The following is a 27,724-nucleotide window of genomic DNA, read 5'->3' on the forward strand; positions in this document are numbered from 1 at the left end:
TCAAATTACCAATGGCATTTTTTACAGAACTAGAACAAATCATCTTAAAATTTGTATGGAGACAGAAAAGACCCCGCATAGCTGAAGCAGTCTTGAGGGAAAAAAACAGAGCTGGAGTAGGCAGACTCCCCGACTTCAGACTATACTAAAAGCTACCGTAATCAAGACAATATGGTACTGGCAGAAAAACAGAAACACAGATCAATGGAACAAGACAGAAAGCCCAGAGGTAAATCCACACATCTATGGTCAACTAATCTATGATAAAGGAGGCAAAGATATACAATGGAGAAAAGACAGTCTCTTCAATAAGTGGTGCTGGGAAAACTGGACAGCTACATGTAAAAGAATGAAATTAGAACACAACACAACTCTCAGAATGGGAGAAAATATTTGCAAATGAATCAATGGACAAAGGATTAATCTCCAATATATATAAACACCTCATGCAGTGCAATATTAAAAAAACAACCCAATCCAAAAATGGGCGGAAGACATGGCCTATGGATCATATTTTTTTAAAGTAATTATTTATTTCTGGCTGTGTTGGGTCTTCACTGCTGTCTGCAGGCTTTCTCTAGTTACAGCAAGCAGGAGCTACTCTTCCTTGCCGTGCACGGGTTTCTCATTGTGGTGGCTTCTCTTGTGGTGGAGCATGGGCTCTAGGCGCGTAGGCGTCAGTAGTTGTGGCGCAGGCTCAGTAGTCGTGGCTCATGGACTCTAAAGCACAGGCTCAGTAGTTGTGGCGCACGGGCTTAGCTGCTCCGCGGCATGTGGGATCTTCCCGGACCAGGGATCAAACCCGTGTCTCCTGCATTGGCAGGCAGATTCTTAACCACTGCACCACCAGGGAAGTCCCTATGGATCATATTTTAAGAATCACTATTCTATACAAGTCTTTCAGTGCTCTCTCCTGTCCCACATTTAGAGGGACTTGTACTACCAGATATTAAGGTATATTATTAAAGCTACTATGGCATTGGTTTAAATTAAAGTACTGTGGTAATGGTTTTAAAATAGACAGATAAATGAAACATAATAGCAGGTCCAGAAATAAATGCAAGCACGTATGGGTAATTTATTCATGATGACATCAAAATAGCAAATTAATGTTAAAAGGGATTTTTCAGTAGTGGTAGGTAAACTTGCAGCCATTTAGGAAAAAACAATTGAGTCCATGGTCTATTCTCCCTCATATTAAAATAAATTTTAGATTAAAAAAAAGAAAAATTAAATGAAAAAAGAAAAATAAAACCAACCAATAAGAAAATAGAAATTAAATGAAAAAAGAAAAATAAAACCAATAAGAAAATGTGGGCAAATCTTCATAAAAGCTTTGAAAGGAAGTACCTTTAAGGGGTGAGACAAAAGCCAGAGCAATGTAGGGAAATATTCATTAATTTGACTATAACCTAAAACTTTAAAACCATCATAAAACACACCATATGTAGAGTAAGTTCAGAGAAGGGAACAGTTATTCTGCATTATTTAATAGAATACTCAACATCCAAAGAGTTGTAAGAAATCAAAAAGAAAACCAATACCCTCACAGAAAATTGTGCATGGAATACAAGTCACTAAGTAAGAACTACAAATGGACGATATGTGAAAAACTATTCAACTTCACCATTAACAAAAGAGATGCAAATAAAAGATTATTAGCACCACTATCCATCAGCTAAGCAAAAGTACATAAAAACTGACACCCAGGATGGGTGTGAGCAAAAAGGGTTCAGACTGATTTAACTCTTCTGGAGGGCAGGTGGCAACACCTTGTCAGAATTTTTCATAAATATATTCTTCCTTGGCCCCAGGAGACAATCTTACAAATGAGCAAATGTATCAACTCCCGAAGCTGTAAATACAGAAGTAAAGCACGACACAGCCCGATATTTACGGTCAGGCAGCTACCCACAGCATTCTGCTGCATCTAACAAAAGGCATATTACAGTATGAAATCTATGATAGGATTCCATTTATTTAAAACTGTATATTGAAGTGTGACTGGAATAACGTCCCAACAAAATATCAATGGCTATCTGTGTTAGTGAGGTTTTCTTTTGTACAGTTTTCTGTTGTTGGGATTTTTAAAATATTAATCAAGGCTCTTTTCTTTCTGTGAAAAAGCTCTTTTATTCTTATCAAACTTACTTCATACAGGAGACCAGCAAACAACCACCATGACGATGCAGATAAAATTTCCAAGAGGTGGGAAACAAGTGGGAAATGGAGACTGATGAGAGTTGATTTTTATTTCATTAAACTCTAGAATTGCTCCCTCACCCCCTTCATCTCCAGCAGAGTGGGTGGTGTCACTGGGACGTTCCTCCCTGAGCCCTCTGAAAGACTTCCCAATGCGGATGTCCCTCCGCCAAGCAGGAGCGCGTCTGCTCTGGTCTCCCACATGGCTCTCCACCCCGCCTCCCTGGTAAGCAGCACAGAGACGGCCAGGTGCAGAGCCACAGAGCTCCCCCAGACAACCCCTCATTTTTCAGATCAGAAAGCTGGGACCTGAGCCTGGTATCTTTAAACCCTGAGGCAGAAATGCTGGCATTCCATATTTTCTCAGATGAATCTCCCCTCAAAAGACTCTCCCCCCAAGCATGTGGAGGGAAAGGCATAGGCAGTTTTGTGAAAACATGATCCAAAAATAAGCCAATGGTATTGGTTACAGTAAAATTGATAAGGAATAAAAATGCCCAGAGCAGCAGCAAAGAAGTGAGAGCTGCAAGCTCAGCATTCTAAAACTACAGACTTCTGGGGTTGTGTATATCCAGGGCGAGGGAGGGAGGGAATGAGAGCCTTAAGAACACATTGTTTTCTCTAACAAGTATTTGATTCTAACAGCGCTGCTAGGGTTGAACACTTACGGTTAATATGGTTTTATTTGAAATTAAAGGGTTTATGACACAATCAGAGACATTGAACTTTCTGCACAAAAGACTTCACTACGTAATAGCTGGGTCTTTGGAGGTAAAGAGGAGGCTGAATGCTAACACTCTTCACAAAATTAATGCTCGGTCACACACCTGGAGTGGACCTTCTCCTCTCCAAGGCCAGGAGCTGGGAATCAGGAACAGGTGGGGGTCTCCAATTGGTCACCATCTATCTAGCAAATGATACTGGACAACACTTGAGAATATAGAGGGTGGCATAAGGTAGAGGATTGGTCTAGACCTGCACTTGCCAATACATGGTTATTTAAATTGAATTCATTAAAGTTAAATACGATTAAAACTTCACTTTCTCATGCTAGCCACATTTCAAGGGCCCAATAGCCACACGTGGCTAGTGACTGCCATACTGGACAATACAGATAGAGAACATCCAACTGTAGCACGCTGTTCTCTTGGAGAGTGTTGGTCTAGATTGCTCTAAACTCAGTAGATCTGTGATTCTATAATGCTTAGTAGGTGCTTAAAAATACCAGTTGAATGAAATGTCTGATCTTTTCATGACCTCTCCCACACCGCAACTCAAGTCCATGTTACATGGTACCACAGCAAGAGAACATAATCATAAAAACATCTTCAAATGACAAGTCCCAACACAAAGATTTGGAGCTACTAATCAGCATATATGGTAGAGTAGGAGAAACAAGTTTTCTTCATCTACCCATAGAAGAAGAAGATCTAGAGAAAAGATAAGCTGGTAAAAATAGAGTTAACAGGAGGCAAGCAGTTGGTAGTGACTCTGAGGTACCACATGGCTCACAGAAATGGAGACCGACTAGGAGTTAAACCCTGTATTCAAGTCCTGGCTGTCAGCTAAAGCAGTGGCTCTCAACCCTTCCTGCACCTTGGAATCCCATGAGGAGCTTGCAAAAAGATACTATGCTGTGTCCCATCCCCAAACTCTGATTTAAGAAGTCTGGCCGTGCTACAGCTTTGCAAAAATTTTTTAGCTCCTCGGGGGTTTCTATCACGCAGCCAAACTTAAGAACCACTGAACTTAACTGCTCTGAGGTGTTGAGTCCATCACTTCATTTCCACAGACAACAGCTTCCCTAATTGTAAGATGGGAGGACTGGTCCCAACAATCTTTAAGGGCCCTTCCAACTTTATTGGTCTAAAGGACTTATCTTAGGTCAGTGGATGTGGGTGTGTTCTCTTCTGTGTTCTCTTTCTGAGCTATCCTGGAAAATAGAAGACCTCAAAGCTTGAATCCACTTACACTTACTGTAATAGCAAGTGTGTGGCTCCAGGTTCATTTAGCACATACTAAAAGCCCAGTTTACATTATGTCCTAAACGAATACAAAAAACATTCACTTAATGAATGCTCTGCTGTGTCTTATTCTGTGATAGTTGTGTTTAAATCTTACAGCTCCATCTTCTCCAGTCTCCAGAAAGATCATGCTTCTTAAAAAGAACCTTCTTGGGCTTCCCTGGTGGCGCAGTGGTTGAGAGTCCACCTGCCAATGCAGGGGACACGGGTTTGTACCCTGGTCCGGGAAGATCCCCCATGCCGCGGAGCGGCTGGGCCCGTGAGCCATGGACGCTGAGCCTGCGCGTCCGGAGCCTGTGCTCCGCAATGGGAGAGGCCACAGCAGTGAGAGGCCCGCGTACCGCAAAAAAAAAAAAAAAAAAAAAAAAAAAAAAGAACCTTCTTATTCTTCGCCTCCTATCACTTAGCCCAGGCCTAAGCACAGGCATGCAATTACTTGAAAAATAAAATACTCTGTGACTCATGTGAACTTCTTAGTTAGGAAGGGTTAGGTTATGAAGAAATAACAAATTCACCCTGAAATCTCAGCGGCTCAGTACCACAAAGGTTTCTCTCTCATTCATGCTAGGTACCCAAGGCCGGATGGGATGGAAGCTCTGCTCCACAAGGTCAACCAGACATTAACACGTGGCCTCCACCGTCACCACGCAGAGGAAGAAGAGAGCATGGCAAACTCCCATAGGCTCCTCTATGCTTCTGCCTGGAAGTGACAGACAGGAATTCTACCTAGAGCTCTCCGGACGGAAGTAATCATGGGGTCCCACATAACCTGCAAGGGGGCTGAGAACCATGGTAGAACGTTTGCATGCCACCTCTACCATGGTAAGTGTTCTTGCTTTAGTAAGTCAGCAAGAAACTCCGAGGTAGCTGCCCAAGGGGGTTTCAAAAAAGTGTGTGGGGTTGGGGAGTGAAGACAGAGGGAGCAGTGGGGTAGAGTCAAACACCTTACCATGTTTCTAATGGATTTCTAAAGATTCTTGGCCTTGAACTTTTCATATTCTAAAGCCTATATCTGTGTATGTATTACATTGATTATAAGTTAGACTGAAAGCTCCACAAAGGTACAGATGTACCATTTTCACTGCTGTATAACTAGACCCTGGCATATAATAATTGCTCAATAATAACTGTTTCTAATGAATGAATAATGAATGAATGGTGATGCAAGTAATTAAAGGAAAAAAACCACAAATGAAAATAGGCAATTAAGAAGTTTAAATTATAAACAAAATTACAGCATTATAAAAATGTGAAGTCAAAAATAATCTTTTGATTTCAATTTATTTCAGGGAAAACAATTTACACATTCTGTTAGAATACGGAGTTATAAAAGTTTAGCTTTTAACATGGTGTCTTTCAGCAATGGCGAGTCCAGGACCATTTCCTCTACAGGCTTAAACCAGGGTTTCTCAACTTTGGCACTGCTTTCATTTAGGACTGATAGTTGTTTCTTTGGGGGAGGGACCTCTTAACAACATCCCTGCTCTCTACCTATCAGTAGATGCCAATGGCAGACCTCCCTCCTCAGTCATGACAACCAAAAATGTATCCAGACATTGCCAAATGTCCCTTGGGGGCAAGTATCACTGCTTCACCAACCTCTAAGCAGAAGCAGCCAGGCAAAATATCCTAGCTGATGGAAAAGATCATGAATACAGCAGGGGAAGAGGTCAATGATAGTAACTAAGTGACAGAGATCCATCTGGAGATGGATGGTAGTGACGATCGCACAACAATGTAAATGTACTTAATGCCACTGAATTGTACTCTTAAAAATGGTGAAGACGGTAAATTTTATGTTACGTGTATTTTACAATATATTAATTAAAAAAATACCACTGTAGACAAGATAACTAATTGTATTGGCAACAATATTACCAATAGATATTTATATGCAATGTGTTATTTTATAACTTTAAGGAAACTTTTTTGCATATGTACAATATAAATATTGTCTTCCATATTATCCTTGCCATCCAATCAACAAAGTGTAATACTGTCTCAATGGTGTATTACTGAGCAAATGAGAACAAAACAAAGATAAAGATAAAAAGTATCAGATGATCCATAAACCAATACAAAAGTAAAAAAAGAATGGAAAAACCAGTAAAACAAGAAGAAAAAAGAAATAATCAAAGTCACGTGCACTGAGGCTTTGCTGGTACCAGAGAAGTATCACCAAATACTCTGAGCTCTGTGCACGGAGTTTATGTGAGCTCTGTGAGCACTCTCGGGGTATGGGGTCTGAGTACACCAACGTGTAAGGACAACAGTCCTATAGCTCTTCTGTGAGTCTGTCGCTTCTTGACTTGAAGAACCGTGTTTGCTCTTTCCTCGCTATAATACCCTGATATGTTTGGTACCATCCTTAGACCTGAGCAAGAGGGGCCCTTCCCTGGACCGTGCATCTTAAAGGGCTCCAACATCACAACTGCAAAATATAACCTTATTAAAGAACACGTGGTACCTCTGTCACCTGGGATCAGCGTTCAGTGCTGACACAGTGAGATCTGCAACCCTCAACATACACTCTTGTGACGAACGCCGTCAGGCCCCAGGGAAATGCTTCTGCACACCTCTTGACCTGTGTCCTTGAAATAAGACAAATGTGTCCAGGCACCTTGAAGGGTGGTGGGCTATAACATCACCAATGTCAGAGACAGACACTGCTTTGGAGCGTGGGGAGGCACTGGGCAGCAAAGACGTTTAGATAAAAGGAAAGACAAATTATCTTGTTATTATCTTGTTAATTCTTCCTTCCAGATAGCACAAATGCAAAAAAAATTCTCACATAATGAAACACCGGTTCCCAGTTGGGTCGAATATCCAATGCCTTGCTTCTCTGCACATTCTAATTGTGGTTTCAGAGGTGTTCACAAATTAGTACAGTATTTGCAGCCACTGCCAACCTGACTCATGAGGAACACCCTGCAGTACTGAACAAGTCACATTCCTCTTAAATTTGTTTATATGCAGGTACAGACATGACATGCCCAACACAAGGTAGCAGTTCTTTATACTGGCAGCTAGATGGAGACCGAATAGTAGAGATTCAAGTAATTTCTTTTTAATATATTAAATGCTTTATTTTTTCAAGAATTAGAAATGTCAGATTTACCTAAATAATTCTGATAAAACATGCTTTTAATATTTAAACAGACGTAGGCTACATCCGCATTCTTGCCCTGGCCCCAGAAACATTAGCAGGCTTGGATATGCAGAGACACAGAAAGAGCACGTTGCTCTTCTTAAAGCTCACATCTCCCCATCCTCCTCTCGCTCATGAACACTGCCAGGGCCTTGCACACAGGGAGTACTCGCCCCGGACACGGGATACAAACTTGTTTGGAAAAACTGAATTTAAACGCAAAACCATGGAAACGGGGAGAGTTTTCCCTGCCAGTAGAGGGCAGGAGCTGAGCAGTTTGTAAGGGAAGTGGGGGCAACTGAGAGAAGGTCTGCCAGGCAGAGCTCCACGCCGCGCAAAGAATTAGGTAGCTGCATTTATCACCAAGGTCTGCATACACTGAGGTGCTTTACCCGGTCGAAACAGGGTACTGTGCTAGGGGTTGGCACATCTAGATACCTTGCACCCTTCACAGCCGTGGGGAGAAAAAGAGAAGACACGATGCTTTTCCCCCAAGAAGTTTCCCATCTTCTCACTGGCTTAAACAGAAAACATGTTACATTGGGCTGAAACATTCCAGACACAAAAGGACAAGTATTATATGATTCCACTTCTCTGAGGTACCTAGAAGAATCCAACTCAGAGACAAAGGTGAACAGGGATTACCAGGGGCTGCAGGTAAAGGGAGAAATACGGAGTTAGTATTCAATGGGTACAGACTTTCAGTTTTGCAAGATGAAAAGAGCTCTGGAGATGGATGGTGGTGATGGCTGCACAACAATGGGTAAGTATTTCAGGCCACTGAACTGTGCACTTAAAGACGGCTGACACGGTAAATTTTATGTTTTGTATATTTTACCCAAATAAATAAACAAATAAGAAGCAAGCAAGCAACAGGGGAAAAGAAACATCTTTAGAGGAACACTGGGGGGCCTGAACACCTTGAACAGAGCAGAGCACACAGGTTACTTACTGCTAAGGTAGAAGCCATAGGTTAAGAACTCCATTGTTTTAGAAGAGAACTAGTTTATTTTCAACCTTTGCTGATACAGTTAAACCCACACTATTGGACTTCAGAGGGAGGAGCAGAGGGCAGGGAAAGAGACTCCAGGGTGGATTTTTCAGTCAACCTGGTACATCAAAGATGCTTTTAGCTACAGAGGAGTTTCTTCAAACATTCAGAGTCCAGCCATCCAACTTCTGTTCTCCTGCCTCTGGTCCACAACTCAGCTGAGTCGCTCCTAATGACAGCCCAGAGCCAGCAGTGGACAAACCACAGCCCACGACAGACCTGGACAGAGTCCGATGCTCAGAGCCCATTATTTCTCCAGAACTGCTAACCTCCAGCCCCAGCCATCTCTTCTGATTACAGCTGATGGCCATGTAGCAGGGGAGGGGTCCTGGGCAGCTGCCAGGATTAGTCACGCAGGGCAGAACTCATTCTCCACTGGGGAGGCAAGCATCTGCTCTGTTTTAGCAACACAGCAGACACTCCCTCCATACAACTCTTAAAAAAACACCCACCCACTTACAAGAACAACTGAAATGAAATCTGCTGGAGTGGAAGATACACCATTCAAGTGGGTGAACTAATTTTATTTTGTTTTGGGCATGGGGTGGAAAGTTATTCAACATGGTAAACATGATTCCATCTGTTGGGAACTTTGTTTCTCACCTCAAAACCAAGAGGAGGCTGGCAAAGTCTGCAGGCCAGGAACGGGAAGGGGAGGTGAGCACACCTTAGTGTAAACAACTTTTAACAAACTAACCAACTCACTGTCCCAGGTTTACCAAGGGATGTGCTCAAAGTTGATACAAAACAGAAGTTAGGAGGGGGAAGACGTTCAACCTTCCTACTAATCAATGTGTTAATCACCACCCCCTGTTAAGTACATGTGAGCAAAGCATTAAGACAAGGTCCATTTCTCAAGCAGGTCATTACTACCTAGAAAGACAGGACCAAAGAGCTTGGAAGAAGGAAAAACAGTAAGACAGTAAATGATCAAAGGCTAAGTGATGGGGGACAAACTTTCAGTGCTCCTGCAGTTCAGAGAGAGGCAATAATCACTCCAGGCCAGGCCAGCTCTGTAGCCCCTCAAACCTGACCCATCCCAAAGCCAAATCTTGATTTTCTGGGCCACTTGGTTCAAAGCCTGTCCATCTCCCAGTCTCCCCTACTGGAAACCCTGCACGCATGACCTGCATCCTCAGCCTGTCCCATCTGTCCCCTTCTGCAGTGGCTTCCAGGTGCACTGGCCTCCCTTCCTTCCACACTCTCAAAGGGGACACACTGAGGCCTCGGGCTTTGGCGCACAACTCCCGCCTGGACGCTCCCCTCCGCCCACCCGGGCCTGAGTCTTCAATGCCGGCTCCTTTCCACAGCCCCTCCCCGGACACCCTCACCTCAGCTCCCTCCTCACTTTCCTCCTGTACCTAGTCTACTGCTTCCGTGCCTACTGCAGCCTCCTTAGGCTCTTTCCCATATTTCTGTGTTCACGTTCACTGAGCCCTCCAGGACTGAGCTCCCACAAATGGCAGGGCCACAACCGATCACCCATAAACCCCCATGACCAGCACAGTGCAAGCCTTCAAATATTCGTGAAATGCACAAATCACAGGGAAGGGTAGTGACAAAAGGCTCACGAAAAGGGAAACTGAATCAGATCTTCTAGAAGGGATACAATTTCCTGGTTACTACCTTGTCTTCCTTTTGAGCGAAACCACCTGAAAATCAACTAACGAAAAAACTCTCGGGGCTTCCCTGGTGCCGCAGTGGTTAAGAATCTGCCTGCCAATGCAGGGGACACGGGTTCGAGCCCTGGTCCGGGAAGATCCCACATGCCGCAGAGCAACTAAGCCCATGCGCGACAGCTACTGAAGCCCATGCGCCTAGAGCCCGTGCTCCGCAACAAGAGAAGCCACCGCGATGAGAAGCCCGCGCGCTGCAACGAAGAGTAGCTCCCGCTTGCCGCAACTAGAGAAAGCCCGTACGCAGCAACAAAGATCCAACGCAGCCAAAAAAAAAAAAACAAACCTCTCACTGGAGCAAATAACATGTAATGAGGGCTTACCTGCCAGGCACGACTCTAAGTACATGCCACATAGTAACTCATTTTATTCTAACGCGCTCCCTAGACAAACTATCATCCCCATGTCACAGATGAAGTAATAGGCACAGAAAAATTGCTAACTTGCTCAAGGGCACAAAGCTAGCAAGGGCCAAGCCAGGACCCCAACCCAGGCAGGCTGGGTCCAGAGCCGGTACTCCAACCACTGTACCAGGCACTGGCTCTTATGCTAAGTGGCTCCCCCTCACCTCCCACTGAGCCTCAACCCCACAGAGGGAAGCCTCCTGTGCCCCCCACTCCACCGAGAAGATTCTTGCCTCAGTCACCCGCCATCTCTCAGCTGCTAACACCAATGGGCACTTGTTTGCAATGGGCCATCCATTCAGCAGCTTCATGGTTTCAACTTTCACATACATCACCATCAACAGCAACAAAACGGATGCCAGGGGCTCAGAAGCTCCAACGTGCAGGACACTCTCTAGCCACAATGTAGCATCCAACCCTGCTCAGGAGAACTCTGCACTCCCACCCCCAGCACTGCACTCACAGTTTCATCTTCCAGTCGGAGCTGGAGGCTCTTCTCACCCTCCTTGTAGTCCTTGGTTAATTCAGCCGAGCGCCACACTTCATCGGGGTCAGGGATCCAGACCCTTGTGTACTGAAAGATTAAAAGAGAAGAAACTTAGATGCTAAGAGAAGCTTTCAGGTATGCTCTCTATGAGGGGCCCTCAGAACTTTTAAAGTCACCTGCACACATTTCCCTCCCTTCTCATTTCAAGATACAAGGCGATCCAATACCATGACAAGAGACAACTCACAGGATTGGTTACAGAGGACTCCTTCTAGATCCTAACAGAATGTCACAGATCAATGAAATTCAAATTCTACCAGGGGAATGCCAAGCCTAGATTTGGTTATATCCAGAGTTTTACACCATTATCTCAAAAGGTGGTACAAAATTGCAATGTCAGAGGGAGTGTCTAGTGTGCTGCAAACAAAGATTAAGACAACACATGCAAAACCCAACAAGACAATGTAGGAAGTCTTCAGAGCTTGGGAATCTCTGCTTTGATATTCTGCATTCAGGGTGAAAGCCATTTTCCTGCAGAAGTGAAAGTGGTCAGCAAATTGAAACTGTTAATATATTCCTGAGTTGTCAGCAATCTCAGTTGAGTTGTGCATTCTTTAAGCCACGAACATACCCACAAATCTCATGCATCCTTCCCCAGCCCCCATCCGGATCGAGCGTACGCAAGGTCATTAAGCTGGCCAAATCCTGGCAGGGAAGAACGCAGCCCTTGGTGAGTGGGAGGCACTGTCAATGTCACTCGGGCGCTCTCCGCCCTGACTGCACATTAGAATCACCTGGGAGCCTTGAAAAGACCAGGTCAGGGTTCACCTCAGACCCAAGCAGCATTTGAGGTGACATGAAAGCTCCAAGGTGAGTGTAACGTGCATCTGGGGAGAACCACGGGTCTGATGCACCAAACAGCAGCATCTACTAGTGGCTGTCCCTCTCGGCACCACGCTCCTTACCTCTGTCAGACACATTTTCCCAGTATCTGTCTCATAGGTATGCGATTTCCACAGGGCCTATTTGCTTGAGAAGCTGTCTGTGTACACGGGCACATACCCCCCCATTATATATATTTTTTAATTTTTATATATAATTTTGTATATTTGTATTTATGTATAATCATATATATATCTATAAAATGGCCACAGAATATTTTTAGCAAAATTAATACTCCTGAAATTAATAGTTTTTATGACCAGAGGCCAGCCAGAATGTGTTATGCTTGGGTCAGCATAACCCACCTCCCCCGTGGAGGGACAGCAAAGCACGGGCCCTGTGGCCGGTCAGTTGCCGACCTGATTTTGGTCCTGCTTTCTTACAGCATTTTGCTCCATGTGATCACCGGCCGTTTTTAAAAGCAAGGCCCGGCCCCTGCTACACTTGTCTCTAATTCAGGATCGAGGAGTGGAAGTCGTGAGGCAAGAGATTCAGAACACCAGTTAATGGGAGGGAAAGCAAACCACTGCCAACTTGCATCGCTGATACCCCAGCTCAGGGTACGAAGCCAAAGTCGTCTGTTTTTGGTTTTACGATGAACCAGGTTCACAGGATTGTCTCTCTGCCTCTGAGCCTGCACTACAGCAAGGTATTCCTGTATCTTTAGAGGAAGATACTCTATAGCTTTATAGTATCTGAGTGCTACCGAGTATTACATGAAGAATGTTTGGAGGCATCTCCAGAGAACACTGAGCGTTTCAACATTTCTCTCCCTTCAGCTGTTCTAACTTACCTTGTCCTCTACCATTTAAGCCCACCATCCATCCAGCTGTGGGGACTTTTAAGCTCCTGTCCCCCAGCTTCAAGTGAGTGACTTTCCTTAGCCTCGCTACACTTCCTGTCCCTGAGTTAGGCCGCTGGGACTCCCCTTCCAGTCAGAGGGAGGACAGCGCACCCAAGAAGCTCTATTCAAAGCCAAGTCTCCACTCAGTGTAAAGTGGTGTCAGGAAAGGCTCAAGATAACAGAGTGACAAACAACAGAAGAAGGGGGAAATGCCAGCAGGAAGCGACTGGAGGTGGTGATGTGTGGACATTGTCAAGCTGCGTGATGTACTGGAAGCCAAGGAGCCCAGTCCCAGCTCACACGGCGGCTCCTCTGGCCTTAACCCTGCTGTCCACATGTCTCTCACCAGACAGTTCACTGCACCCAGCACTGGGGAACCTCGCTGCCTGGCTCTGCTGCTGTTTAATTCTCACTCTGGGAGGGTCCATTTACTCTTCTACTTACATAGATCTCTTCTCTCTAAGCAGACTGAAAATACCTGGTAGGCAGAAAATTGTCATCTATATTTTCCCAAACCCACAGAATCCATCAGAGCATCCGGGGCATAAGGGGACCCTACTGATACTTTAGTTCCTTGCTACTCCAGGGGAGGACCTCAGCCTCACCACTACCTGGGAGCTGGTTAGAAATGCAGAATCTCACACCCACGGCATCAGAGTGGGCACACCTAAGTATCTGGTGTCCTGCTCCTGCAATATGATCTCACTCTTCCCTGTTTTTGTACACAGGCCAGACTATAGCCCTGGACCAAATCTGGTGTGCCACTTGTTTTTATACAGCCCAGGAGTGAAGAACAGTCTTTAAATGGTTAAACGGCTGGGAAAAAAAATCAGAAGAATGATAGTCATATGCTAACACGTGAAAACTATATGTGTCGAATTTTGGTGTCCGTAAAGTTTTATTGGAACACAAGGACACATTCTACCTACGTGTTGTCTGTGGCTGCTTCCACATATCAGTGACAGTTGTAACATAAGCCCTATGGCCCCCAAACCTAAAATATTTACCCTCTGGCCCTTTACAGAAAAGGTTTGCTGCCCTCTACCTTTGAACATGCTGTTTCCTCAGCCTAGAATGTCCTTTCCTCATTGTCTATGTGGGCAGAGTCCAAGTTCCAGCGCCGTCTCCTCACTGAACCCTTCCCTCCCTGTGCGCTACAGAGGTAGCCCTTCCCAATTCCGGACTGCCGCAATCAACTCTTCTATGATCAACTTTCTTTATGGTTTTTGCAGTCGTTTCTTTCACGTCAGTTTCCTCTTACTACTCCAAGGTCTTTCAGATACACCATGGGGCATTTCTGTATCCCTGGCATGTAGTAGATGCTCAGGAAATGTTTACTGAGACAGGAATCAGTGAAAAGAGAAGGTGTGTTTATGGGGCACCTGGTGTATACATAAAACACTGTGATAAGCACCATGTAACCAAGTGTAAACATGAAGATCTGTACCCTCACGTTAAGGAACATACAGTCTAGTTGGATAGATAATTCATATAAAAAGTATACTCTAGGGGGAGGTGTGACCAATTCCTAAGGAGAGTAACAGCTAATCAGTCAGGGGGGCAGGCAAGGCAAGAGAAGGCAGGGCAATGATGGTAAATGCCAACTTAGGAAACAGGTGACCAGATTCTCCTACAATGTCTTAAAGGCTAGTGTGCATTACAGATCTGATCAAGCAAGCTTTAGATTCAAATCCAGTAAACATCTGAGTACCCACTCTGTGCTACATGCTGTCACGTGCCCTCCATCCCCACAATGAAGACACATGTGGACATGCATTGAGATTACAGCAGTTCATTGTTAAACAAGAATGAAGTAAACCCTGTATTGTGATGGTACGGGATGGGTGATATCTGCAGGCAGGCCTCCCCACCGTTACGCTACTTCATAGATTCTCGGCTTAAGGTGCCTATGAGTTACTGAGCAGGGCTGTTCACCCAATGTCACATACGCTGCACTTGAGCTATTTATAGGACTTCCAAGGGCAATTTTAACCACAATCAAGTTTTGCTTTATGTGCTGACTGAGCCAACAAGCCCCTCCACTCAGACCAAGGAAGATCCACTGCCCCTGTAACTGAGTACAAGGTGGGGCATGATCAGTACAAAGTAAACAGTCAAGAGAACAGACACACAAACTGAGAGGAAGGAGAGATAAGGAACACATTAGCCAGCAAAGACTTGAGGGAGACATACATGTGGAATCTAAACAACAGTACAAATGAGCTTACCTGCAAAACTGAAACAGACTCACAAACAGAAAATAAACTTACTGTTACCAAAGGGGAATGTGGGGAGGGATAAATTGGGAGTATGGGATTTACAGATGCACACTACCATGTATAAAATAGATAAACAACATGGGTTTACTGTATAGCACAGGGAACTATATTCGATATCTTATAATAAACTATAATGGAAAAGAGTTTTAAAAGTATATATATATAACCAAATCACTTTGCTGGACACCTGAAACTAACACAATATTGTAAATCAACTATACTTCAATTAAACAAAAAAGACTTGAGGAAGACAGATGTGATCTGAGCTGTGGAGATGGAAAGAATTTGTGTGTTTTTGTAAAATTTATTTATTTTTTCTTATTAGTCATCTATTTTATACACATCAGTGTATACATGTCAATCCCAATCTCCCAATTCATCACACCACCTCCCTCTACCACTTTCCCGCCTTGGAGTCCATATGTATGTTCTCTACATCTGTGTCTCAATTTCCACTCTGCAAACCAGTTCATCTGTACCATTTTCTAGGTTCCACATATACGCGTAACATATGATATGTTTTTCACTTTCTGACTTACTTCACTCTGTATGACAGTCTCTAGATGCATCCACGTCTCTACAAATGACCCAATTTCATTCCTTTTTATGGCTGAGTAATATTCTATTGTATATATGCACCACATCCTCTTTATCCATTCATCTGTCGATGGGCATTTAGGTTGCTTCCATGACCTGGCTATTGTAAATAGTGCTGCAATGAACATTGGGGTGCATGTGTCTTTTTGAATGATGGTTTTCTCTAGGTATATGCCCAGTAGTGGGATTGCTGGGTCATACGGTAGTTCTATTTTTAGTTTTTCAAGGAACCTCCATACTGTTCTCCATAGTGGCTCTATCAATTTACATTCCCACCAACAGTGCAGGAGGGTTCCCTTTTCTCCACACCCTCTCCAGCATTTGTTGTTTGTAGATTTTCTGATGATGCCCATTCTAACTGGTGTGAGGTGATACCTCACTGCAGTTTTGATTTGCATTTCTCTAATAATTAGTGATGTTGAGCAGCTTTTCATGTGCTTCTTGGCCATCTGTATGTCTTCTTTGGAGAAATGTCTATTTAGGTCTTCTGCCCATCTTTGGACTGGGTTTTGTTTTTTTTTTTTTAATATTGAGCTGCATGAGCTGTTTATATATATTGGAGATTAATCCTTTGTCCGTTGATTCGTTTGCAAATATTTTCTCCCATTCAGAGGGTTGTCTTTTTGTCTTGTTTATGGTTTCCTTTTCTGTGCAAAAGCTTTTAAGTTTGATTAGGTCCCATTTGTTTATTGTTTTTATTTCCATTACTCTAGGAGGTGGATCAAAAAAGATCTTGCTGTGATTTATGTCAAAGAGGGTTCTTCCTATGTTTTCCTCTAAGAGTTTTATAGTGCCCGGCCTTACATTTAGGTCTCTAATCCGGAGGTGGAAAGAATTTGTAAGGGAAGGGTTTCCTTTGCAATGATGAAAATGTTTTGCAACTAGATAGACATGGTGGTTGCACACCATTGTGAATGCACTCAATGCTACTGAACAGTTCATTTAATAGTTAATTTTTTGTCATGTAAATTTCACCTCAATTTAAAAAACAGAAACTGTTTTGGTCGCAGATGATGCAAACAGCATCCTGCACACTCTCTCCTGACATGGGTTCTCACTTGTAATATCTGGAAAAGCAGTAAGATAAAATATATTCTTTTAACAGAAAGCCATCATTTCTATGAGCCAGACAGAAACGTTCTAGAACCAAGATTCTGTGTTGCCTCTTCATTTTTTCTCACCTTCAGGGAATTCCTTCAAACAAATCTGACCTCTACCAACTTTCCTGGAGGCAGCAGACTGTAGGAAAGACAAGCTCCCTCACAGAATCCTATTACAGTACTACTCAATTTGTCACTACGCTGTTTTAACAATACTTAATCCCATCATATCAAAGTAAATAAAATAATGTCTGACCTAATTGTCAAAGAAAAACTGATTTTTCTTTTGGAAAGCGCCCAGTGTATTCACAGGAGAAGGCAGATGCCTCTCTGAAATGAAATGCATTAGTACTGAGAGCGATTCTCCAGCCGGAGTTCACTTCTCCCATCTCTGCAGCAGGCACAGAGGCAGCTCTGACAGACAGCTGGAGGGAGCGGTTGCCTCTGGCACTAGTGCTCAACCCTGGTGCAGGGGAGAACCACCTGGGGAGCCTTTAAATCTTCTCCAGCCAGGCAACACCTCAGGCCAATTACATCAATCTCTCGGGGTGGGAACCAGGCAGTGTTTTTTTAAAGCTCCCCAGATGCATCCGATGTGCAGGCAGGTCTGAAAAACAGCAGTCCTTGTGGTTTGATTTGGTAACTGATTTGCAGGGCAGCACAGACCCTCATGTGCCCGGAGGCCTCTCCCCACTGGCCTGTGGTCGAACATGAAATTCCAGTCCGAGGATTCTTCATCCTGAGCAGAACACTACCTGCAGAAAGCCCCTGCTAAGGTGTAAGTATACTACTGAGAAGAGTATAGCACTTACCCATTTATACTAATTATCATGCAGTGCAGTGCTGGGGTTAAGTGTGCGGGCTCTAGAGCCAGACAGCCTGGGTAAGAATTCCAACCACCACTCATTAGGCTGGGTAAGGTGATGAATGGGTCTGAGCCTCGGTTTCCTCATTTGAACAATCTGGGCAAAAGTTAGACCAACCTCACGAAGCGTCCTAAGAATGAGATGAGATCCCACAGTATTGGTACCGTACGCATGAGGCAGTAGTGACAGTGGTGACGTCTCTGTGCAGTCTAGAAGGCAGGATCCTCCTGGGATCCTGCAGACGATTAGGGAACGGGAAACAAACCCAAGGTGCTCCATGTTACTGGGATCCTTTAGATGGCCTGCAAATCATCACACATAGGTAGCCATGCTTTGCCTTAAAATCAGTAACTGGATCTAGACTACTTCAACCTCAGAACCCTGAGAGGACTGACTCTCAACGCTGGCTGGCATTTAAGAATTATCTGCAGATCTTTAAAAAAAAAAAAAAAAGACCCAATGCTCATACCCCACACTTGAGTAATTAAGTCTGAGAATAGGCCCCAAGCACTGTACTTTCATTTTACGCCTTCCAAGTGGTGAACGTGCCATCAGAGTTAAAGTCACTGTTTCAGAGTGAGCCTCAGAACCGAAGTGGACTGTAGGGAAAAGAGAATAGGAACACTGGAAACATTCATTCCATAGAATTATTAATAACGTCACCTCCATAATCTTACACTAATATAAGTAATTTAATCATTTCATCTAGTTTTAAAACTGAAATAAAATGAGCAGGGTTATCACTAATATTTCACAAAGAAAAAACTTGAGGGTAAACCATACTGGACAATTTGCCCAAGTTCACAGTGAAGAGCCAAGTTCAAGGCAGAATCGAAGAGAAGATCTCAGACTCTAAGTCCTCCACTGTCTCCCCCCACCCATGGAGGAATACTGACTTTCTTACAGCAGCCCAGGTCCCACTGAGTAGGTATTTTATACAGTTAAAGTGTCTTATAATCACACATGAAAAAAGTGCAAACACCCATTGACAATGACATGCCAAGTTAAGCCACTAAGTAGTTTTGGAGTTAAGAATCAGACTGAAGTTTTGGTCACAATGTAGTCTTGGTCACAATGTAGTCTTGAAGCAAGGCAGTCTGGGGCACAGACCCCCAGGAATGGATGAGAGGGGACCCCACAGCCTAACCTGGTGACTCACTGGATAAACTGCCTGCCCATTCCTACCTGTGTTTAGGTGACAAAGAGCAGGCACACTGTCGGCCTTATTCACGGCTGTACCCCAGCACTGACATGACGTCATGGTTAGCAGGAACTCAAATCTCTGCTCTATGATTGAAAGCGAGGCTCTGGTTAGGGGTGGGAGGGGAGTCCTTTTCATAAAACAGAGAAACCAGTCAACAGATTTACTCAGGGCGTGAATTTTGTTCTAGAACTCATTTGGAGAAGATGCAAGATCAAGTTGGTCAACTTCCATCACTCAAGGAGCACAGAAGCCGCCAAATTTCTCCATACAGGACCAATCTGAGATCCAGCACAGAGAGGAGCATCAACAAACAATAGTGCTTCCCAGCACTGTTACAAGTAAGTGGACAGGCTGTGGATTTCAAGGGAAAACATAATTGTGAAAAGGTAAGGAGGTGAGACCTGGAACTCAGATGCCGCCCAAGGCAGGAAGGATCACACACAACAAAAGGACAGCAAGATGCTTCCCCAAACTTGCCCAAGTCCAGCTACAACGTGCTAGATGGCAGGCTGAGAACCACAGTGCTAAGAGACTACAAAACCTTCTAGGCCAAAAATCATGTGTCCCTTATTGAAAATGGGGCTATTCATAGCTCAGCTCTTTAGTGAGGTTAGGAAGACACCTAAACGCTTCTCCAAAATGTCATAAGTGATCCTCTGTGGGGGTAAGTGTCCCTTTCGAAGCTTCTCCAGCTAAAGCAACAGTTCTTGGAGGGAAAAGAAAGACAACACACTTCCCTAAGCTGACAGTTTCATTTCAGCACCATCACAAGAGCAGTTTCCCCAGTGGTGCGGCACCTGGCAGGGTACTGCCACGTTGTAGGAACTATGAAGACACCTTACCCAACTGCCCTTATAGCAAGAGGCGGGTCACATTTCATTCTTTTCAATGTGAAGAGTCTGGAGGACAAAGACTAGGCCTTTGACCACATCCTAGCAGAAGCTCCCACAATCCTCTGCACATCTATTGAAGTCTGAAGATCATGTTCGTGTACCCAGATACCAACTGCATCCTGAACCCAGTGGTGGTGATTAGTCCCCCAAATCTGGGGGGCCGAAGTCAAGAACATCCCCAGCAGCAAGTTGCTGGGCATCTTCCCTTCCCACTGACTGGGCTCCTGCTATGGGAGACACGTGAGTAGGAGGCTAAGATGCAGGTATCAGGCCCTAGCCTCAACCCCCATCACAGGCTGTTTCCTCATCTGTAGGGTGGAGAAATACCGTCCGTATTACAGTTGCTGTTAGGATTAAATGCAATGAAACATTTAGCACAGCATCTGTGACAGGAGTTATTGTTACTGTGGCAGGAACTTGGGCCCTGGGATAGAGACACGGAAAACTCCCTGTAGGAGAGCACAGACACAACCAAATAATCCCAACAGAACCACATGCGCAGAAAGTGTCATGGGAACACAGAAGCTCCAACTTCCTGAGTTAGTTACCTCCTCCCCTCCCCCCAGCACCAAGGCCAGCCTCCTGGTTTCCCTGTTTACTCATTCCCATTAAAGGCTTCCTGGACCAGTAATAACCTTCCTTTTTCCCCAGATGCTCTGCACTGGGAAGCTCCCTATAACTTACAGCCAGAGGGAATTATATGTAAATATTCTGTTTGTCCAGAGCCAAGAAGTAACTGAAAATCCATGTACAATTCTGGGCCAATGAGGTAGGTTCCTGAGGCCACACCCAGAACTCTTCCAAACTTGTTCCATGTCCTTTCCTAAACGAGAGAACCAAGCTAGTCCAAATGCCAGGAAGAACTTTAACTTAATGCAAACAGATTGGGATAGCAAAAAGCCACTCAGCATCCTTGGGGTAAAAAGGATAGAACAAAACCAGAGAAGTGAGCTTTATTCTATAACATATAAAGTGCACAGTTAAACAGCAAAGTTATAATAAAACCCAACACTTCCTGTCATTTAAACGAAACAAAAATACCAAAAGGAAGGTCCATCAATCTATTTCCTGCACCGACCATCACATCGTAGTTTTTATATTTGCTATCTTATGCGCTTATAGCACTATGTCATCTCAACCCAGTCTTCCGAGGAGACATTCAACGCTTTCTGATATCTGATTACATCATCAGTCACAATTACATCTTAATCCACATTCTATATCTGCCAATGCAGACCCAAGTCTCCATGTGGCTGGTGAAACAATTTACCTGTTTACTGCCCTGCAGATGTTAACAGAATAAGCAATATGTCCTTAAGTGACATATGGACAAGATGGGAGGTGCTTGGTGTTCGGAGGGCATCGCCGAGTCATTTTATCCATCCAGTTTATACCAGCAGCACATGTGGTTCATGGAAGCTACAGTGATACCAGAGGCTTAGAAACAGCCATAAAGCAATGTGTTAATTTTGAAGTTTTGGAAAGACCACAGAAGTTTCCCTATGTAAAAAGGGTATGTTGACAGCAAGCCGGTTTTGCAAGCCTGCAATGTTAAATCCATTTAACCTGCTACTAAAAAAGCTAGAAAAGATTTACTCAAAGCTAGTACTTTTCATGCAGCTAAATATATGTCTGAATCTTCTCAAGAAGCTAAAGCTTTGCTGGAATTCCACTTCCAGCAACATGACTACCGCTCCTAGACTGTGGACTCTCCCTGTATAGGGCAAATTAGTATGTCAATTAAATACTTCATAATCATAATATTACAAATCTTTAAGTCATTTAAGACAGTTTTCCAGAGCACACCATCTTCATATATCCACCTAAGCTCTTTGAAATACCTCGACTTTCCAAATCCATATATGATGCCATCCCTGGGCAGTTGTTTTCCTCCTTCCTGCAGGTATATACTCCTCATCTCCACAGTCGAAGACTACTATATTGTTTTTCCCAAAGAAACAGTCTTAGTAGTTTACACTCACCACAATGCTTATTAGCAAGTCACAGTCCTAGAAATATTCACCAAGGCAAAGTTAAGTTTGCTTCCATTTTTTAATTTAAACCCTGTTCCATTAATAGACCTCTCTCTAAGAAACCAAAATCAGCACTGACTGAAGCCATTTCAGGCTAAGCTGGCTTCTGCAGACAGAACTTCACTGAGCAAAAATAAATAACTGAGAAAGCACTGGGACGCTACTCTTTTCTGAAGAAAACTTCTGCTCTTGCTTTGTCTTTAAGAGATCATCTATCTTAGAACTTAAATGCCTTACACACTTGCATTTGGGACTCAAGCCAGCTTCCAACCTTCCTTACCCAGGATAAAGCATTCTGGCCTTTCCGTCACCAGTATTCAAACACTTCATCTTTGAGGCTATTCAGTAAATATTCTTCAACTGGGACATGTCCCACATAAGCTACAAGGCCCCCCCGACCAGAACACAGACTCTAGTCAATTCATTCATCCATCAGTATTTACTGAACACTTGCCACATGACAGGCACTGTGCAAGGTGCTGGGACACAGAAAAAAAAGACATGTCCCTATCTTCAAGGATGTCAGACCACATTATGCAATTAGTCTACTGTAATGGTCAGAACTGCTTGGACAGCACAGACATTCACAGCATGTAGTTGGGGGCCCTAACCTAGTCTGGATCATCAGGAAAGGCTTTGTTGAAAGAGCAGGATTCAAGCTAAATCCTAGATGGCCAAGGAGTTGGCTAGACATATTGAGGAGGGAGGAGTGTTCTAGGCTGAGAGGTTATCTGTGCGACAAGCCTGGAACAGGAAGGAAGAGTGCTCACTGAAGGACGAAAGAAGGCCACTTTGGGTGGGACACAGTGCAGGAGGAAAGGGCTCAAAATGAGGCTGGGGAAAGAGGCAGAAGGTGCTGGGGAGCCACATTTTTTTTTTTATATTATCCATGGCCAATGCAAGGGTTTTAAACATGAGGAGGTATCCCATTTGTTTATTTTTGCTTCTGTTTCCCTTGCCTAAATAGACATATCCAAAAAAATATTGCTGAGACCAACATCCAGGAATGTACTGCCTATGTTTTCTTCTAAAAGTTTTACGGTTTCAGGTCTTCAATTTATGTTTTTAAGCCATTTTGAATTATTTTTGTGCATGGTGTGACATCAAAATAAAAAGCTTTTGCATAGCAAAGAAAACTATCAACAAAACAAAAAGGCCACCCACTGAATAGGAGAAAATATTTGCACACAATATATCCAATAAGGGGTTAATACCCCAAATATACAAAGAACTCATACAACTCAACATCAAAAAAACAACCTAATTAAAAAACGGGCAGAGGATCTGAATAATCATTTCCCCAAGGAAGACATACAGATGACCAACACGCACATAAAACCATGCTCAACATCACTAATCATCAGGGAAATATGAATCAAAGCCACAAGGAGAAATCAACTCACACCTGTCAGAATGGCCATCAACAAAATGACAACAAGTAACAAACGCTGTCGAGGATGTAGAGAAAAGGAAACCCACGTGCAGTACAGGTGGGAATGTAAACTGGTGCAGCCACTGTGGAAAACAGTATGGAGATTCCTCAAAAAATTAAAAATAGAATTACCACATGATCCAGCAATTCTACTTCTGGGTATCTATCCAAAGAAAATGAAAACACTAATTCAAAAAGATATGTGCACCCCTATGTTCACTGCAGCATTATTTACACTTGCCAAGATATGGAAGCAACCTAAGTGCCCGTCAACAGATGAACAGATAAAGAAGATGTGGCACGTATATACACAATGGAATATCACTCGGCCACAAAAAGAATGAAATCTTGCCATTTGCAACAAGATGGATGGACCCAAAGGATATTATGCTAAGTGAAATAAGTCAGAGAAAGACCAATACTGTATGATTTCACTTATATGTGGAATCTAAAAAACAAAGCAAATGAACAAACAAAACAGATATAGCATTATAGACACAAAGAACAGAGAGGAGGGGATGGGGGAGGAAAGAAATAGGTGAGGGAGATTAAGAGATACAAACTTCCAGTTACAAAATAAATGAGCCTCAGGTATGAAATACACAGTGTGGTGAATATAGTCAATAACTATGTAATATGTTTGTATGGTGACAGATGGTAACTACACTTATCATGGTGATCATTTTGAAATGTATAGAAATATCGAATCACTGTGTTATGTAACAGGAACTAACATAATGTTGTAGTTCAATCACACTTCAAAAACAAACTCATAGAAAAAGAGATCAGATTTGTGGTTATCAAAGGAGGGGGGTTGAGAGGAGGGGGAATTGGATGAAGGCAGTCAAAAGGAACAAACTTCCATTTATACGATAAAAAAATACTAGGGATGTAATGTACAACATGATAAACATAATTAACACTGTTATGTGTTATATATGAAACTTGTTAAGAGAGTAAATCCTAAGCATTCTCATTACATGAAAAATATCTTTGCCTTCTATTTCACACTGTGTTATGTAACAGGAACTAACATAATGTTGTAGTTCAATCACACTTCAAAAACAAACTCATAGAAAAAGAGATCAGATTTGTGGTTATCAAAGGAGGGGGGTTGAGAGGAGGGGGAATTGGATGAAGGCAGTCAAAAGGAACAAACGTCCAGTCATAAGATAAATAAGTACTAGGGATATAACATACGACGTAATATAACACTGCTGTAGGTTATATATGAAAGTTGTTAAGAGAGTAAAGCCTAAGAGTTTCAGCACAAGAAAAAAATTTTAATTTTAATTTTTTCTGTGTCTTTAATTTTGTATCTATGCGATGATGGATGTTCACTAAACTTATAATCACCGCATGATGTATGTAAATCAAAGCATTATGCCATATACCTCAAACTTATACAATGCTGTACGTCAACTATATCTCAATAAAACTGGAAGAAAGAAAAGATCAGTACTTATAGACTGATACATAAGAAAAAAGAATCCTCCATATGAGAGTGTAGTTAAATCTTCCAACGTGCCTTTCCTTGGTCCTCATGTGAGCACACACGATGAACACAAAATCAACAACACCATTTATCCTGTCCCTCACCCCAAATAACCCATCCTTGAAATTCTACCCCTGGGTGTGCCTATTACTTCATTCACTCAGTATTTCCTCATTCCACACTGCTAAGCTGCCATTTCCACCATTCTCTTTTTTAGTGATACACTTATTCAGCTTTTGAATCTTCTTTATTCATTTATTATTCTATCATTCTCAACCATGCCACCCAATCTTTTCCACTGTGTTTTGCCACGTGGAGCTTATTTGCAGTTTCAGAGAGTTGAGCGGAAAAGTGTGACACTAAGAACGAAGAGGGGATATTCAATCTGGTATATCAGCAAACAGGCGCAATAATAGCATCTAAACTTCTGAGACCTCAGGAGAGAGGGAGAAATTGTTCCAGAACCAACAGACGCATACTGAGTAGCAGCCATGCAACTGCTTGTGACTTTAGAGCTAGAAAGTTAAGTGGGTATCTGCTGTTAAGTCACCATTAACCAAAGTCCTGACAATGATGCCTCTGCTTTCCACCCTGGTTCTGAGAGGAATCACTGAGCAGCCACCATCAATAATGCATCCTGCCTATTTGCAACGGAATCAGTCTTTGGAGAGTTCTATCCACTGTTAATATCAAACAAATCTACTGTGGGATAGCCATAGATTCTCTACGATGATCATGGCTAACTCATTTCCTCTATGTCGAAGGATTGCATTCTAGGGACCAGTTCGGATGTAGTTTTATGCTGAAATGTCACTTCTGGTCCAGCTGAAAAGGGAGTCTGCAGCTTGAAAGAACTGCTGACCTGACCCTATGTTACTAACCGGAGAAAGGAGAGTTTTAGAAAAGGGAGCGAAGGACAGATGCGGTTGGTGTGAAATGCCCCATTTATATGCTCTATTCTTAAGGATTACGGGTGGAAAAGGTTCATCTCAAGTATAAACTGAGAGAATGTGGGTCATCTTCTCAATCTAAAACTCCTCCCTGCCCCCAAATAGGTATCATCATGAAAAACCATTTGAGGAGAAGGTATGAAATGAATGAGGGGACCAATGGTGAGGGGACCAGTGGTACCTCCTGTTCAATCTGTACATGGGAAATTCATTGTTGGGGCTAATTTTGCATGTAGAAGTGGAAGCCTTTGCCTGCTGCCGCTTCAACTCACCTGAGCAGCACTAATATACCATCAGGTGAGGCGCCTTGGCCTGCGAGCACCACGCATCCTCCCCTAGGTTACTTCTGTCCTTCTCTCTCTCTCTCTCTCTCTCTCTCTCCCACACACACACACACACACACACACACACACACACACACAAATACACACACTCTCCCATGCACTCGTATGCACACATACACACACACACAGCCTCACACCAGTCTATACACTGGAGGAGAGAACACTTCCTTCACATTCCCTCCCTCTCCATCCAGACACGCCGAGCAGCCGCACGGTGGGAGCACCTGGATGATCTGGAAATGTGACTCCTAAAGCGCTTTCTCGCCTGTATTCAGCTCCTCTGTGTTTGCCGCCTGGTCTCTTGGTGCTCCAGCCAGGCGTCAAGGCTGTGCCACTGAAGTGGGAGAGCCAACTTCAGGACACTGGTCCACAAGAGACCTCCCAGCTCCACATAATATCAAACTGCGAAAATCTCCCAGAGATCTCCATCTCAACACCAGCACCCAGCTTCACTCAACGACCAGCAAGCTACAGTGCTGGACACCCTATGCCAGACAACTAGCAAGACAGGAACATAACACCACCCATTAGCAGAGAGGCTGCCTAAAATCATAATAAGGCCACAGACACCCCAAAACACACCACCAGACATGGACCTGCCCACCAGAAAGACAAGATCCAGCCTCATCCACCAGAACACAGGCACTAGTCCTCTCCACCAGGAAACCTACACAACCCAATGAACCAACCTTAGCCAGTGGGGACAGACACCAAAAACAAAGGTAACAACAAACCTGCAGCCTGCGAAAAGGAGACCCCAAACACAGTAAAATAAGCAAAATGAAAAGACAGAAAAACACACAGCAGATGCAGGAGCAAGATAAAAACCCACCAGACTTAACAAATGAAGAGGAAATAGACAGTCTACCTGAAAAACAATTGAGATAATGGTAGTAAATATGATCCAGAATCGTGGAAATAGAATTGAGAAAATGCAAGAAACATTTAACAAGAACCTAGAAGAACTAAAGATGAAACAAGCAACAATGAACAACACAGTAAATGAATTTAAAAATACTCTAGAAGGGATCAATAGCAGAATAACTGAGGCAGAAGAACGGATAAGTGACCTGGAAGATAAAATAGTGGAAATAACTACTGCAGAGCAGAATAAAGAAAAAAGAATGAAAAGAACTGAGGACAGTCTCAGACACCTCTGGGGCAACATTAAATGTACTGACATTCAAATTACAGGGGTTCCAGAAGAAGAAGAGAAAGAGAAAAGGACTGAGAAAATATTTGAAGAGATTATAGTCGAAAACTTCCCTAATATGGGAAAGGAAATAGTTAATCAAGTCCAGGAAGCACAGAGAGTCCCATACAGGATAAATTCAAGGAGAAACACTCCAAGACAAATATTAATCAAACTACCAAAAATAAAATACAAAGAAAACATATTAAAAGCAGCAAGGGAAAAACAACAAATAACACACAAGGGAATCCCCATAAGGTTAACAGCTGATCTTTCAGCAGAAACTCTGCAAGCCAAAAGGGAGCAGCAGGACATATTTAAAGTGATGAAGAAGAAAAACCTACAACCAAGATTACTCTACCCAGCAAGGATCTCATTCAGATTCGACAGAGAAAATAAAACATTTACAGAGAAGCAAAAGCTGAGAGAGTTCAGCACCACTAAACGAGCTTCACAGCAAATGCTAAAGGAACTTCTCTAGGCAAGAAACACAAGAGAAGGAAAAGACCTACAATAACAAACCCAAAACAATTAAGAAAATGGGAATAGGAACATACATAT

At 43.2% G+C, this 27,724-nt stretch overlaps 1 protein-coding gene across 1 annotated transcript in view; it reads right to left on the bottom strand.

The window, feature by feature from the left end:
• MYO5B (myosin VB) overlaps positions 1-27,724 on the bottom strand; it is a 373,495-nt gene that overhangs the window by 209,085 nt on the left and 136,686 nt on the right. The window contains exon 2 of the mRNA XM_024756795.1: positions 10,969-11,079. Within this exon, the coding sequence (XP_024612563.1) occupies positions 10,969-11,079 (111 nt within the window). The remainder of the gene's footprint in view (positions 1-10,968; positions 11,080-27,724) is intronic.

Source organism: Neophocaena asiaeorientalis, unplaced genomic scaffold, assembly GCF_003031525.2.
Source record: "Neophocaena asiaeorientalis asiaeorientalis breed wild unplaced genomic scaffold, Neophocaena_asiaeorientalis_V1.1 scaffold133, whole genome shotgun sequence".
In the NCBI taxonomy this organism is placed as follows: Eukaryota; Metazoa; Chordata; class Mammalia; order Artiodactyla; family Phocoenidae; genus Neophocaena; species Neophocaena asiaeorientalis.